The 17,221-nt window shown below is 42.1% G+C and overlaps 2 protein-coding genes across 7 annotated transcripts in view; both read left to right on the plus strand.

Moving 5' to 3' along the window:
* LOC139562185 (transforming acidic coiled-coil-containing protein 1-like) overlaps nucleotides 1-10,752 on the plus strand; it is a 44,258-nt gene extending 33,506 nt beyond the window's left edge. For all 6 annotated transcript variants that reach the window (XM_071379655.1, XM_071379644.1, XM_071379625.1 and 3 more), the window contains 3 exons: nucleotides 7,811-7,917; nucleotides 8,194-8,314; nucleotides 8,576-10,752. In XM_071379655.1, coding sequence (XP_071235756.1) covers nucleotides 7,811-7,917; nucleotides 8,194-8,314; nucleotides 8,576-8,644 — 297 coding nt within the window. In that variant the 3' untranslated portion in view covers nucleotides 8,645-10,752. The remainder of the gene's footprint in view (nucleotides 1-7,810; nucleotides 7,918-8,193; nucleotides 8,315-8,575) is intronic.
* Nucleotides 10,753-16,877: 6,125 nt separating this feature from the next.
* Nucleotides 16,878-17,221, plus strand: part of LOC139562232 (lysyl oxidase homolog 2A-like) — a 52,209-nt gene continuing 51,865 nt past the window's right edge. Inside the window, exon 1 of the mRNA XM_071379726.1 lies at nucleotides 16,878-17,018. The gene's annotated coding sequence lies outside the window, so the exon portion shown is untranslated. The remainder of the gene's footprint in view (nucleotides 17,019-17,221) is intronic.

A 17,221-nucleotide genomic window follows, 5' to 3' on the forward strand; every position in this document is an offset into this window, starting at 1 on the left:
CACTTCTTACCAAAGCTGGCAAGCTCACCGTGTCATTCATGAAAGATCTTAATTTGCTAGACATCTGGAGACAGTTGCACCCACAGAATAGGGACTACTCTTTTTATTCACACCCACACAACACACACACACACGCATAGACAACTTTTTACTATCGACCCAACTGTTTCATAGAGTGTTAGATATCGAGTATCTCCCCAGATTGCTTAGTGACCATTCTCCTCTGGTATTATCAATCTCCATTCCTACCAAGGTAAATGGAGCATATAGATGGAGACTAAATTCTACACTCCTAAAGCAACCTGAATTTTGTGCATTCATCAAAGAGCAGATCAATATTTTTACTTTGACAAACAAACCCTCCGCTCCTGACAGTTTCATTCTTTGGGACACATTGAAGGCCTATCTGAGGGGACAGATCATTTCCTATACTAAAGGGCTGAAGAGAAAACACGGTGCGGAACTGAATGTCCTTGAATCTGAAATCTCTAACCTACCAAAGAGGCCCGACTAAAGATCTATATCTATATTTTGGTAAATAAAAAACTGAAATATAATATTCTGAACACATATCAAGCTGAAAGGGCCATCACTAAATCAAAACAGCGTTATTACGAGCTTAGAGAGAAAGCACACAAAGTATTGCCATGGCAACTGAAAGCAGAGGAAAGTAAGAGGACAATTAATGCTATAGAAACTCTTACTAATGAGATATCTTTCGACCCTACTGAAATTAATGATACTTTTAAGAAATATTACGAAGACCTCTACACTTACCAATCAAGCGATGATCTATCAGAGATCGACTCCTTTCTCTCCACTCTCAACCTCCCATGCCTGTCAGAGGAAGACAGAGAGCGCCTGAGTGAACAGTTCTCAGTTCCTGAATTGTTGGAGGCCATTAAATCCTTACCTTCTAATAAATCTCCTGGGGAGGATGGCTTCCCTCCAGAGTTCTATAAATAATTTAGGGAGCTGTTGGTCCCCTACCTTATGGAGGTACTTAAAAAAGCTGGGGAAGACAACTGCTTTCCAGAGTCTTTCTCTCAAGCAGTGATTACTGTAATCCACAAGAAAGGGAAAAACTCGCTAAAGTGCGCCTCCTATAGACCAATCTACCTCCTTAAACACGGATTGTAAACTGGTCACCAAGATGCTATCTATGAGACTGGAGTGATGTCTTCCCCTGTTGGTCAACCCAGATCAGACTGGCTTCATAATTAATAGATTGTCCTCCAATAATCTCAGAAGGTTCTTTGATATAATTCACCCTGCTAACAAAAACAAAATACCTAGTGTCGCAGTCTCCCTCGACTCTGAAAAGGCCTTTGATAGGGTTGAATGGCCATACCTCTTTCGCGTCTTGGAAAAGTTTGGTTTAGGTACCGTGTTTGTAAATTTGATAAAATCACTCTACAAATCTCCTAAAGCTATGATTGCCCAGAACACTCCCTCTCTCACTTGCAGATCCTGCTACAGTGTTATAGTTCTTTCTCTGGATATAAGGTCAATTTTGATAAAAGCGAAATCTTACCATTGTCTGTCTTTGACCACCATACCATCAAGCACAAGTTTCCTTTTAGATGGTCACCTATGGGCTTCACATATTTGGGCATAATGGTGGATGGTAACCTGAACAACCTATATAAACTCCATCTGGCCAGCTTGTTGCAAAAGGTAGAGGGTGACCTTTGTAAATGGATGGACTTGCCTCTCACTCTACTGGGTAGAATCAATGTAATTAAAATGAATGTCCTGCCCAGATTTCTATATTTGTTTCAATCTCTCCCTATCCCTGTTCCCGCAGCATTCTTTTCCTCTCTCGACAAGCTGACCAGACGGTTTATCTGGCACGGCAAAACCCCTAGGGTTGGCCTGGATAAACTGACCCTTGATTACGGTCAAGGGGGCTTAAACCTCCCCAGTTTTAGAATGTACTACTGGGCTGCACAGTTTAGGTTTCTGGCTCAGAGGTTTGACAATGGTCCCTCTCCCTCATGGTTGAACATTGAAAAGTTTGAGGTAAATGATGACACTGGGGCAGAATTGTTTTACAAATGGGACAGAAAATCTATAAAAACCATCACAGACAACACTTGAATCATACATTCTGTCCTGGCATGGTGCAAACTGCATGAGCTGTTCAGACGAGAGGGATTTCTTTCCCCTAAAACCCCTTTATGGAACAATAGATTGATCCCTATGTTTTTCCAGAATAGTAACTTTAGACCATGGTGTGATAAGGGTATCACTCTTCTCGAACAGTGTTACGAGGAGGGAGTTCTTATGTCTTTTGAACAGCTGAAACAGAAATATCACTTGCCTAACAGGGACTTCTTTAGCTACCTACAACTACGAAACTTTATTAGGGTGACTCTCAAGGGACAATGGAACCTACCTAAGGTGTCACCTATTGAACAACTCTGCCATGCAGACCAACCACTGTTCAAGACCATTTCCCGTGTTTACGATGCTCTTATGTCAGGACTAACACTGCCTGAGCTAGATAAACCCCGACTTAGATGGGGAAAAGATTTAAATTTTTTTACATTTAAGTCATTTAGCAGACGCTCTTATCCAGAGCGACTTACAAATTGGTGCATTCACCTTATGATATCCAGTGGAACAACCACTTTACAATAGTGCATCTAACTCTTTTAAGGGGGGGGGGGTTAGAAGGATTACTTTATCCTATCCTAGGTATTCCTTAAAGAGGTGGGGTTTCAGGTGTCTCCGGAAGGTGGTGATTGACTCCGCTGACCTGGCGTCGTGAGGGAGTTTGTTCCACCATTGGGGTGCCAGAGCAGCGAACAGTTTTGACTGGGCTGAGCGGGAACTGTACTTCCTCAGAGGTAGGGAGGCGAGCAGGCCAGAGGTGGATGAACGCAGTGCCCTTGTTTGGGTGTAGGGCCTGATCAGAGCCTGAAGGTACGGAGGTGCCGTTCCCCTCACAGCTCCGTAGGCAAGCACCATGGTCTTGTAGCGGATGCGAGCTTCAACTGGAAGCCAGTGGAGAGAGCGGAGGAGCGGGGTGACGTGAGAGAACTTGGGAAAGTTGAACACCAGACGGGCTGCGGCGTTCTGGATGAGTTGTAGGGGTTTAATGGCACAGGCAGGGAGCCCAGCCAACAGCGAGTTGCAGTAATCCAGACGGGAGATGACAAGTGCCTGGATTAGGACCTGCGCCGCTTCCTGCGTGAGGCAGGGTCGTACTCTGCGAATGTTGTAGAGCATGAACCTACAGGAACGGGTCACCGCCTTGATGTTAGTTGAGAACGACAGGGTGTTGTCCAGGATCACGCCAAGGTTCTTAGCACTCTGGGAGGAGGACACAATGGAGTTGTCAACCGTGATGGCGAGATCATGGAACGGGCAGTCCTTCCCCGGGAGGAAGAGCAGCTCCGTCTTGCCGAGGTTCAGCTTGAGGTGGTGATCCGTCATCCACACTGATATGTCTGCCAGACATGCAGAGATGCGATTCACCACCTGGTTATCAGAGGGGGGAAAGGAGAAGATTAATTGTGTGTCGTCTGCATAGCAATGATAGGAGAGACCATGTGAGGATATGACAGAGCCAAGTGACTTGGTGTATAGCGAGAATAGGAGAGGGCCTAGAACAGAGCCCTGGGGGACACCAGTGGTGAGAGCACGTGGTGCGGAGACAGATTCTCGCCACGCCACCTGGTAGGAGCGACCTGTCAGGTAGGACGCAATCCAAGCGTGGGCCGCGCCGGAGATGCCCAGCTCGGAGAGGGTGGAGAGGAGGATCTGATGGTTCACAGTATCAAAGGCAGCCGATAGGTCTAGAAGGATGAGAGCAGAGGAGAGAGAGTTAGCTTTAGCAGTGCGGAGCGCCTCCGTGACACAGAGAAGAGCAGTCTCAGTTGAATGACTAGTCTTGAAACCTGACTGATTTGGATCAAGAAGGTCATTCTGAGAGAGATAGCAGGAGAGCTGGCCAAGGACGGCACGTTCAAGAGTTTTGGAGAGAAAAGAAAGAAGGGATACTGGTCTGTAGTTGTTGACATCGGAGGGATCGAGTGTAGGTTTTTTCAGAAGGGGTGCAACTCTCGCTCTCTTGAAGACGGAAGGGACGTAGCCAGCGGTCAAGGATGAGTTGATGAGCGAGGTGAGGTAAGGGAGAAGGTCTCCGGAAATGGTCTGGAGAAGAGAGGAGGGGATAGGGTCAAGCGGGCAGGTTGTTGGGCGGCCGGCCGTCACAAGACGCGAGATTTCATCTGGAGAGAGAGGGGAGAAAGAGGTCAAAGCACAGGGTAGGGCAGTGTGAGCAGAACCAGCGGTGTCGTTTGACTTAGCAAACGAGGATCGGATGTCGTCGACCTTCTTTTCAAAATGGTTGACGAAGTCATCAGCAGAGAGGGAGGAGGGGGAGGAGGGGGAGGAGGATTCAGGAGGGAGGAGAAGGTGGCAAAGAGCTTCCTAGGGTTAGAGGCAGATGCTTGGAATTTAGAGTGGTAGAAATTGGCTTTAGCAGCAGAGACAGAAGAGGAGAATGTAGAGAGGAGGGAGTGAAAGGATGCCAGGTCCGCAGGGAGGCGAGTTTTCCTCCATTTCCGCTCGGCTGCCCGGAGCCCTGTTCTGTGAGCTCGCAATGAGTCGTCGAGCCACGGAGCAGGAGGGGAGGACCGAGCCGGCCTGGAGGATAGGGGACATAGAGAGTCAAAGGATACAGAAAGGGAGGAGAGGAGGGTTGAGGAGGCAGAATCAGGAGATAGGTTGGAGAAGGTTTGAGCAGAGGGAAGAGATGATAGGATGGAAGAGGAGAGAGTAGCGGGGGAGAGAGAGCGAAGGTTGGGACGGCGCGATACCATCCGAGTAGGGGCAGTGTGGGAAGTGTTGGATGAGAGCGAGAGGGAAAAGGATACAAGGTAGTGGTCGGAGACTTGGAGGGGAGTTGCAATGAGATTAGTGGAAGAACAGCATCTAGTAAAGATGAGGTCAAGCGTATTGCCTGCCTTGTGAGTAGGGGGGGAAGGTGAGAGGGTGAGGTCAAAAGAGGAGAGGAGTGGAAAGAAGGAGGCAGAGAGGAATGAGTCAAAGGTAGACGTGGGGAGGTTAAAGTCACCCAGAACTGTGAGAGGTGAGCCATCCTCAGGAAAGGAACTTATCAGGGCGTCAAGCTCATTGATGAACTCTCCAAGGGAACCTGGAGGGCGATAAATGATAAGGATGTTAAGCTTGAAAGGGCTGGTAACTGTGACAGCATGGAATTCAAAGGAGGCGATAGACAGATGGGTCAGGGGAGAAAGAGAGAATGTCCACTTGGGAGAGATGAGGATCCCAGTGCCACCACCCCGCTGACCAGAAGCTCTCGGGGTGTGCGAGAACACGTGGGCTGACGAGGAGAGAGCAGTAGGAGTAGCAGTGTTATCAGTGGTAATCCATGTTTCCGTCAGTGCCAAGAAGTCGAGGGACTGGAGGGAAGCATAGGCTGAGATGAACTCTGCCTTGTTGGCCGCAGATCGGCAGTTCCAGAGGCTGCCTGAGACCTGGAACTCCACGTGGGTCGTGCGCGCTGGGACCACCAGGTTAGAGTAGCAGCGGCCACGCGGTGTGAAGCGTTTGTATGGTCTGTGCAGAGAGGAGAGAACAGGGATAGACAGACACATAGTTGACAGGCTACAGAAGAGGCTACGCTAATGCAAAGGAGATTGGAATGACAAGTGGACTACACGTCTCGAATGTTCAGAAAGTTAAGCTTACGTTGCAAAAAATCTTATTGACTAAAATGATATAGTACTGCTGGCTGGTGAAATAGGCTAGCTAGCAGTGGCTGCGTTGTTGACTTTGTTTGAAAGTGTAGCTGGCTAGGTAACCTCTAACTGGCTAGGTAACCTCGACAATTACTCTAGACTACACAATTATCTTGGATACAAAGACGGCTATGTAGCCAGCTAAGATCAAACAAATCAAACTGTTGTACTGTAATGAAATGAAATGTAATACTACCTGTAATACTACCTGTGGAGCAAAGCGGAATGCAACTACTCGCTCCAAACCAAACCGGAAGTGCGTATCGTAGAGGGAGAGGCAATAGAAGTGTTGTTTCTTGTATTATTGTCTTTTGTGTCTTTAGAGGACTGCTTCACCTTAATGTCCCCTTTCCCTTTTCTTCTGTCCTTATTTTGTCCCACTTTGTCCCTTCTTTGTCCCTTCTTCTCTTCTGCCAACTAGACACTCCTTGTTAGCTAGCTAGCTTCTTTCAGGAATGTCCCTAGCAACTGCCTAGCAACAGGTAAACAACTTAGCTAGCTAAGAAAACGGTATAATTTTATGAAAAATTGTTACTTTTTCAAAAGCCTTTCTTCTTTGTTTGCTGCTTGTTTGGTCTCCGATTCAGTTTGCAGTTTTCTTTTGATTTTTTTTCGATGTACTTTACTCTAAAAAAAACATTTAAATTTCAATATTTGTAGGAGCTCATCTTTTCAGCTGCTGCTGCTTAATTTGGAACTCCGGAACTGGGTATTGATCTTGATGAGGGTCTATGGAGTGACCTATGCAGGGATGGTGTTACATCCACATTGAACTCCAGATACAGACTGATCCAGTTTAATTTCCTCCATCAGCTCTATATCACCCCATCTAGACTGCACAAGTTCAACCCTGATATCTCCTCCCTATGTTTTAGATGTGGCTCAGATGAAGGAACATTCCTCCATTCCACTTGGCAGTGTTTAAAACTACACGGTTTCTGGCAGGGGGTATGCGATACCATATCCTCAATTCACGGGGTTGCCTTCCCTATAGACCCGGAGGTCTGTCTACTGGGTAACTGTACTAACTCCAATCTTAGGCAAAGTCATACTATAAAGCTAACAGAAATATTGCTAGCGATTGCCAAGAAATGTATTGCCTTGAAATGGAAATCGGATTCCTCCCTGCCAGTTGCAATGTGACTATCGGAAGGTAATAGTTGTATCCCACTGGAGAAAATCACTTACTGCTTGAGGAATAAGTTAGAGACATTTTACAGAATTTGGCAACCTATTATTGACTATATGGAGAATCTCCCCTCACATCACATTGATTAAATCTCTATATAATCCTTATATAATGTTTCACACGTAATGTATAATATGTAGCTTACGGCAGGTGACCATATGATCCAATGTCTCATTATTATTTATTTTACTCTTTATTATGACTTATTTATTCTATGTTTGTATATACAATTATTTTTATTTTTATTATTTTTTTGTTATGCTCGTCTGTTACTGTCACTTTGTCCTTTTGCTGTCTAATATCTTTTCACTTTTGTTTTGAATGTTCTTAATTGGAAAATGCAAAAATACAATATAAAAATTTCAAAAAAATTGTGACCCATTGGGCAAAAACTGTTTTAATCAATGTTGTTTTCACGTCATTTCAACCCCAAAAATTGATGTGATGACTTGGAAACTAATTAGATTTGCTAAAAGTATTCAACGTAAGGGAATTTCGTCTTTTTTTCATCCAACTTTTAATTTAAATCCAATGACATGGCAATTTTTTGTTGTTGATTTCACATTGAATCACGTTAGATGACAACTCAACCAAATGTAAATCAAACTAGACGTTGTACTTAACCTTTTGTACTTCATGTTTTTATAATTTTATTGATGTTATGATGTACAGAGTCCTTTAATGTTTGGAAAAGCACTTATTAATGGGATGAAATGGTATTATTAGCATCACTGTTTTTTCTGTATCTGACTGTTGCTTGCAAAATTACTATCTGTAATGGAGATACAAGGTTATTCAGTTCTCCGTTTTTTTCTGTCTGTGTGCGTGTGCGTGCGTGCGTGCGCAGAATGAAGAGGTGCTGAAGAAGTGTGCCCAGGAGTACCTGGTCCGCGTCAGACAGGAAGAACAGAGATACCACACACTCAAGATCCACGCAGAGGAAAAACTAGACAAGTAACGATAGTCTAGTATTTCTTGTGTCTAGATTTGTGTCTATGTGTCTATGATTTGAGTCTCGACTCTAGGGATTGAGACGGTAAATGTTTCAATGTGAAATATCTGATCATTATAAATATATCACTTTATCTAGTCTATTGTTCATTTGGCTACAATGTACTTTTGAGGCGAGGGACATTATCTTTCTATGGTTCATTCTCAATTTTTCTTTGTAATGTCTTCTTTTTTTCTTTCTTTTCTTTCTTTAATGTTCCGCTCTCTGCTGTGTTGCAGAGCAAATGAAGATATCGCCCAAGTGCGCTCCAGAGCCGACTCAGAGAGTGTGGCTCTTCATGCCAGCCTGAGGAAGGAGCAGATGAAGGTGGACTCTTTGGAGAGAGCCCTCCATCAGAAGGTACTTGACTTGACATGAGTTAAATTGACTTGGCTTGACTTTATCCCTAAGGGAAAATGTGTCTGTAGGAATCATTGATAGTAAAAGAATAACTGGATACAAGAATTATGTTAGTTATCAATGGTTCCAAATGAGAAGCACAAAATGGCGCATTTCGACCAGGAAGTGTTTCATGATGTCGCGTTTGTTAGTCACAAAAAAACAATTCAAATGCTGAGTCTTTGATTGAACAATCTCTACCTATCTCTCTATTCTTCACAGAACCAAGAAATTGAGGAGCTCACGAAAATCTGTGACGAACTAATAGCAAAGCTCGGAACGTTGGACTGATACCTGATATCATGAACTTTGGAGTTCTTGGATGTACTGTTCCACCAACATCTCTCCGCTCTGCCTTACCGTTGCAGCCAAGGCCTAACCATCCCCACCACTAGTAAACGACTGTCCACACATCAACACAATCTGAACCCGTCTCTGCTATTAGAACTTATACACACAGGGAGTGACGGCGGTATTCACCCGCTGTCTCTCGAATGGAACAAATAAACTGCGAAACAGCTATGAGTGTATGTTTTTTATGACCAATTGAAGTATTGATGTGGCAAATTGTAATGTGCATGTGCAGCTGTTATACGCATGTGGGGCCAAATCGTAACTTTTGCATAAATAAAGCATAGTATGGACATTACTGTCGATTTCTCCCTGTCGTGGGACTATGTGAGGGATCTGCTTGTAAGTTGCGTTGCGTACTGTGGGGTGTGTTTGTAAAGTATGTTCCACATCATGGATGATCAGTTTTGAAGAATGAGACAGAGACGTGTGATCCAGAAAGGGTTTGGGGGACATTCTTCTGCTGATACAGGGAAAGAGATCAACAATCAATCAGTTGGTGGCTCTCGTTTTGCAATCGCTTGCGTTCCACGGGTTTAGACTTGACACAATCATTCTGCTGCTATTCTAGTAACTACTAGAGATGGAGAGCGATCCATTTTTTGTTTTATAGAGTTACCGATTCGATCTACTCTCATTTTATCTTCTATTGTTTTGTATCTTTCTTTAGGTAGGACATGCTTTTAGCGGTATGCTAGTATACGTTTTTTTTTTCCCGATCAAGGGATTGCACATTTATTTTAATAACTATGTAGCTTCTTGTTATTTGATATCAACTTCAAACTGCAGTTTGTGGTCGATGTTCTAGATCTTTTATGTAGCTCCATGAGATATACTCTATATACCCATATTAATTATTATTATAGTTTGAAGGCAAAGCACACGTGTTTCATGTGTACAGCATATGTTAAAGTATCTTTGTTTGCTCATGTCTGTTATCACCACATGTCTGGAGGAGGTGCTTGGTTTTCTGTATTAACAATGCAACATTATTTGGAAAAACTCTTGTTACCGTATTCGTTGTTTGAACAAATATGTTTCGTTATATAGACAATATAGGCTTTAATCCATATTCCTTGTGTCTTACCCCTTAGCTCATGTGGCTGAACAAAAGAGCACTGACAAGAATATCTTAACAAATCCATCAACGGAGTAGTGACATATCCTGTTTATAATTGTACTTTTGCTCTCTTGAAGAATCGTTTGAAACTGACATGTTTTGTTTTCATCTTTCCTTTAGCTAGACACAGCATAGGGAGCTGTGGTTGTAAGCTTGGCTTTCTGCAGTGCAGCCACAGTTAAGTTTCTCTGCATGACCTTTGGAAAACAGGACAAATATTTTCTACCATCTCCATAATATTTGAGTTGCCAAATCTTTCCCTTGCCCTCAAAGCCCATCACTGTTAATGTTGTAGGCTCTGAGAATAACTTTAGCAGAAAACACTAATTATTATGACAGATTATGACGGATCTGTAAACTATATACTAATGCAGATGTGGATTCTTGTTTAGATAGATGTTCTCAGAGCGAACAAAAAGATAACTGGTGGCCAAACAGCACAACGACTAGTTCCTTTAATGTTATGGCAATGTATAGGACTGGTTCCTTTCAACCTTTAGGACTACAAGGACCTACAGTACAGTATGTTGACATGGAACTGTCCCCAAGCCCACTTTAGGTGCTACCTAACTGAGTCATAGTTTGGGAGCCATTGCCTTATCATACCTGTTTCATGAATCCTCATCATCCTCCTCATCATCATCAGTACCTTCAACTGCCAAATGTTATTATTGTGCCAAATAAAGGGGTTTCAGGAGGAGGTATCATGACTTAAAGGTCTGACTTTGAAGTTGCTTGTCATTCTATCACTGCAGTATGTGTACATTTTATATTGTATGAAAATAATATAATTTTATTGGATTGTTCATACAGTATTTGTAAAGTGGAGGAACGAAACGTGCACAGATTCTATGATGGTTACTGATTGATATATATTTTTTTTTTGTGCAGAAGGCATTTCCTGAATAAAAATGATCATTATTGTGAACTTTTTTTTACTATAGTATAACTTTTAGGCTGGGATTTAAATTCGAGGCACTCTATAGAGTAGCGCACTGCACAGCCGATGTCCCTAAAGGCAATTTCCCTGACGTTCATGGAGATCACATTCATAGTAAATGCTGCGCATGTCGGCTGACCTTCAAAAGTGAAGAGCAATGTGCTGCCGTTTAACGCGCCTTGGATTTAATCCCAGCCTTAGTGTATATGTTGTATGTGGACACCCCTTCAAATGAGTGGATTAGGCTATTTCAACCACATCACGCTTCACCATCTGGCACCATCCGACGGACGAATCTGAGTTTGGCGGATGCCAGGAGAACGCTACCTGCCCCAATGCATAGTGCCAATTGTAACGTTTGGTGGATGAAGAATAATGGTCTGGGGCTGGTTTTCATGGTTCGGGCTAGGCCCCTTAGTTCCAGCGAAGGGAAATCTCAACGCTAAACCATACACTGACATTCTAGACGATTCTGTGCTTCCAACTTTGTGGCAACAGTTTGGGGAAGGCCCTTTCCTGTTTCAGCATGACAAAGCCCCCGGGCACAAAGCGAGGTCCATACAGAAATGGTTTGTTGAGTTCAGTGTGGAAGAACTTGACTGGCCTGCACAGAGCCCTGACTTCAACCCCATCGAACACCTTTGGGATGAATTGGAACGTCGACTGCGAGCCAGGCCTAATCGCCCAAAATCAGTGCACGAACTCACTAATTCTCTTGTGGCTGAATGGAAGCAAGTCCCCGCAATAATGTTCCAACAACTAGTAGAAAGCCTTCCCAGAAGAGTGGAGGCTGTTGTTGCAGCAATGGGGGACCACCTCCATATTAATTCCCATGACTTTGCAATGAGATGTTTGACAAGCAGGTGTCCACATACTTTTGGTCTTGTAGTTTATTTTAGTATTAAACAATGTCTTACTGCAGTAACAGTAAGTAAACACTCAATTTCAACAGTGCCACAAGACTTTCAAAAACTTTCATCAAAATGTCTGAGGTAAAAAATGACTACTGAAAGTGTTAAATATAGAGTAAAATATGCAGTACTGAGTACATAAACACAAAACCTGTGATAAATGTTTAATTTTAATTTGACTAATTAGTGTGCATGTTTAAGCTAAATCTGTGACGTAAAGTCTACTTAGTTTAAATGAGTTCACTCATAAAGCAGAACTGTGTCGACATTTGACAAATAAATGTTCAACAAAGGGAAATATTTACCCTACAAACATCAAGGAATTAAAGAAATAGCAATACATATCTGGGCTGGGATTCTAACAATGTAGAGGACATACGTTACCAGAGATTTTATGTACTGTATTCAGGATTTCAAGCTGAAAGTCTGCACAAAATGTTTTTATTTATTTGGGACCTTATGATAATTGATACTTAATCTGATTACAGGCAACCAACTATTGGGATTTTTAAACTGATAGACTTTGTTTGGCTGATTAACACCTCTTATTTTTCTCCAGCGTGTCAGCAAGCATCTTCTGCTTCATGTTCCTCAGGACATGCATGGTGATCTTCATAACCCCATCTCTGGCACTGCTCTCCTGCTTCTCATCTTCAGCGTCCACCATTTCCTCGTCCTCTCTCTGACTTCCAAATAATTCTGGGTGATCTGAACTCAGAATCCTCTTGTTCTGAACTCAGCTCATTCCTCGCAAATGTGATGACATTCTCTCCCAAGTGTCTGAACACACAAAATGTAAAAGTTCAGATCGAAGGAACACCAAAGTTATTTCAACATATTGTAGAACTATACCTTCACTGAGGTAATCAAGACCAATATAAATCATCTCACCCTGACTATATAAAGGCCAGGTGTGTGTGATGCTGGGCAGACCGACCACTGGGAATATCTGACTCTGATCTCTGCTGTTGGTCTCTGTGGAAAAAACATGAGATTGTACACCTTACTCTGTACATACATATGAAACTTCCATTTAAATTCAGCAAAAAAAGAAAGAAGTATCTACCAAACAGAGGTACAAGAGCTATATCTTAAAATACAGCACATAATCATATGCCCATATGATATTTATAAACCTGTGTGTGTGTGTTTGTATGTGTGTGTCCAGGTAAATCCCAGCCTAAAAGTTATACTGAAGTAAAAAAGGTTCACAATAATGATCATTTTTATTCAGGAAATGCCTTCTGCACAATATATATATATATCAATCAGTAACCATCATAGAATCTGTGCACGTTTCGTTCCTCCACTTTACAAATACTGTATGAACAATCCAATAAAATTATATTATTTTCATACAATATAAAATGTACACATACTGCAGTGATAGAATGACAAGCAACTTCAAAGTCAGACCTTTAAGTCATGATACCTCCTCCTGAAACCCCTTTATTTGGCACAATAATAACATTTGGCAGTTGAAGGTACTGATGATGATGAGGAGGATGATGATGATTCATGAAACAGGAATGATAAGGCAATGGCTCCCAATCTATGACTCAGTTAGGTAGCACCTAAAGTGGGCTTGGGGACAGTTCCATGTCAACATACTGTACTGTAGGTCCTTGTAGTCCTAAAGGTTGAAAGGAACCAGTCCTATACATTGCCATAACATTAAAGGAACTAGTCGTTGTGCTGTTTGGCCACCAGTTATCTTTTTGTTCGCTCTGAGAACATCTAACTAAACAAGAATCCACATCTGCATTAGTATATAGTTTACAGATCCGTCATAATCTGTCATAACAATTAGTGTTTTCTGCAAAAGTTATTCTCGAAACCTACCACATTAACAGTGATGGGCTTTGAGGGCAAGGGAAAGATTTGGCAACTCAAGTATTATGGAGATGGTAGAAAATATTTGTTCTGTTTTCCAAAGGTCATGTAGAGAAACTTAACTGTGGCTGCACTGCAGAAAGCCAAGCTTACAACCACAGCTCCCTATGCTGTGTCTAGCTAAAGGAAAGATGAAAACAAAACATATCAGTTTCAAACGATTCTTCAAGAGAGCAAAAGTACAATTATAAACAGGATATGTCACTACTCCGTTGATGGATTTGTTAAGATATTCTTGTCATAGTGCTCTTTTGTTCAGCCACATGAGCTAAGGGGTAAGACACAAGGAATATGGATTAAAGCCTATATTGTCTATATAACGAAACATATTTGTTCAAACAACGAATACGGTAACAAGAGTTTTTCCAAATAATGTTGCATTGTTAATACAGAAAACCAAGCACCTCCTCCAGACATGTGGTGATAACAGACATGAGCAAACAAAGATACTTTAACATATGCTGTACACATGAAACACGTGTGCTTTGCCTTCAAACTATAATAATAATTAATACGGGTATATAGAGTATATCTCATGGAGCTACATAAAAGATCTAGAACATCGACCACAAACTGCAGTTTGAAGTTGATATCAAATAACAAGCTACATAGTTATTAAAATAAATGTGCAATCCCTTGACACACACACACAAACACACACACAGGTTTATAAATATCATATGGGCATTTGATTATGTGCTGTATTTTAAGATATAGCTCTTGTACCTCTGTTTGGTAGATACGTCTTTCTTGCTGAATTTAAATGGAAGTTTCATAGACTGGTTACTCTTCATGGGAACACAGCTGGGTAGAGGGGAGTCTCGTCTTTCCAGCTGGATTGGGCTTCAACACAACAGAGTCAGACCTTCAGTCTCTAGTCTACTCTGTCTAATGATGATGTAATATACAAACTCGGAGCATAAATGCTACAGTGTACTCACGCATGCACCCACCCATGCATGCATGCACGCACTCACTCTCTTTCTCCCTTTCCTCCCACCTTTTAGCTTTTGTGTTACTGTCATGTTCCCCTGAGAGATTCATCTTAGAGGCAGTGCCCCGTCCTCTCTCAACCCCACAGAGACTCATCAGAGGCAGTGTTCGGGCCAGTAACCGAAAGGTTGCTGGATCGAATCCCTGAGCTGACAAGGTAAAAATCTGTCGTTCTGCCCCTGAGCAAGGCAGTTAACCCACTGTTCCCCGTGCGCCGAAAACATGGATGTCGATTATGGCAGCCCCCCCCCCCGCACCTCTCTGATTCAGAGGGTATTGGGTTAAATGCGGAAGACACATTTCAGTGGAATGCATTCAGTTGTACAACTGACTAGGTTTCCCCTTTCTGTTCCCCTTCCCTCTCTCCCTAGAGAGCCTCTTTGAGCCTAAACACAGACATGCAGCGAATGTTATAGTGAATCAATAATACAGACAGCGATATAATAGTCATAAAACATAACAGTTGAAGCAAAGTACAATGAAGCACAATACAATTACCAATAAAAACATGCGTATGGAACAGTCTTGATAGGGATAATTTGGGAATAAGGATGACCTTGTATATAACATTTCTATTGGGAGTTCTGGTTGCCATTCATTCCTCTTATGTAGTCAATTCTTTGTTTCTCTGATTCAAGCTCAGTGATACAAACTGTTACAAGTGAAGTGCTTTGTCAATGCTGTATCAATAAACCCAAGCCACAGTCCAGTGGAACAAACTGACACCTTGGCATAAGTACCACACCAGTGTTTACTAATTTAGCCTTTTCTTGTATTTACTTTACTAGAATAATAACCACTGTCAACCTTTTGTTTGTAGGTTATGCTCTATCTAGGTAGAGAATGTGACAATGTTGCACTAGATCAAGTCCTTATCTCCATTGTGCAGAAAGCTTTCCTTCTGCTACGCTACTAGAATCAGACGATACATTTCATATGTTTTCATCGTTAGTTGGGTCCTTGCCTTGTGGTTTGGAATCACAACTAGAACATCAGGACATCAAATCACTGAAATATCTTTATTTCTGTTCTTGAAGACAGCTTGAGAAAAATTGTTTGTGCACCTCTGAGGAACAAAGTAGCTCTTTGGCCTTTTAGGTGGCCTTCTCTGGCCTTCTACAACTGAACTTTGGATTCCATAATACAAGCAATAAATGATGACAGGTAAAGTTCTGGGTGTATAATATATTTTTTTAAATGATAATTAATAACTGAAGTTAATATCCAAAATATTTTACCCTTTAAACACCAACCCAATATGCAGGTTGACTCCACTTAGATTGTTTGAGAAAATATTTTTGATAGTATTTTATCTATTTTTTATTAAAAGGAATTCACAGAGCAGGTGTGAAAGCTCCAGCCAAAGTCTGTATTGGGTATGATCACACTCCTGCAGGGGCCTACTCTCTGTTGGCCACTTGATGGGGGAACAGCACGGCAATATCAACTTCAGGATAGAGTAGGCTCACTCTATGGTCCTGTTTGAATACCATTTGAATATTTTCCTTCCTTGAGGAAATCACAGATCTGGTATGGTAAAATGGTGAAATGACACGAGTGGAATACATTATATCACCTGCTATTGACACACACACACACACACACACACACACACACACACACACACACACACACACACACACACACACACACACACACACACACACACACACACACACACACACACACACACACACACACACACACACACACACACACACACACACATACACACACACACACACACACACACAGGATCATTGACAGATCAGGATGAAATTATGTATTTTAAAGTTAGACAGAGTCCGAAACCTGAGAAACTCAACAGAGTGAGGTGCTAGGCAGCCAATCTATCTCAAGCATCGGTCTTTATGTTAAAAACTTCCATCACATTTCCCAGATCTACATCCAGGGGTTGTCACTTCAGAAGCTTATTGTTCACAGGATATTGTTTACACTTCTAGAATTGTCTTTGTTTTTAAGCTGCTGGAAAGTATTCTAATATTAGGCTCATTGAGGTGAGAGAATGTGTTTGTAGCTTATGTAGCCTGTGATGTAGGGCAGGCCTATGCCTACTAGTCTTTTATATTGTCTGGTGCAATGTAAAGTCTATTTTATGGGGATCAATTTAGCAAGCCTTTATGGAAATATAACCTATTTGTTTTGGTGGAAATGTTGTTTTCTTCCCCTAGCAACTGGCAGAACTTTATACTAGTGCTACAACAAGCCAAGTTCAGTTGTTTCATAACCCTCCTGTGGACAAGGGGGCGGGAAGGATGCCGAAGACGTCATGACTGCAGGACTCCGCTTCCATAGATATTAAGGCAGGAGAACGTTTCGAGGAACGACCGGAGTGAAGGTTTGACGACATCACTGCTGCAGCCTAGACATTGAGAAGCCCAATTCGATTGAAACGCTCCTCTTTTTGGCGCGAGGTCATCTTCGGCATTTCTTCAAGTAAGTGGGTATTTTTTATGCACATTATAGCTGTTCCAGATGCAGAGCATTTTAAATAAATAACGGGAAAATCTTGAAGTTACCCGGTACTTTTAAAAAACAAGTTTTTTTCTAAAAACAACAGTTCATGAAATAACTTTAAAAAGTGTAAACTGTAGCCATTTATTTCCCTCTATAGTTTATTCGCCTAAAGCATTTTTTGT

This window comes from Salvelinus alpinus, chromosome 2 (genome assembly GCF_045679555.1).
Source record: "Salvelinus alpinus chromosome 2, SLU_Salpinus.1, whole genome shotgun sequence".
NCBI classification, from domain to species: Eukaryota; Metazoa; Chordata; class Actinopteri; order Salmoniformes; family Salmonidae; genus Salvelinus; species Salvelinus alpinus.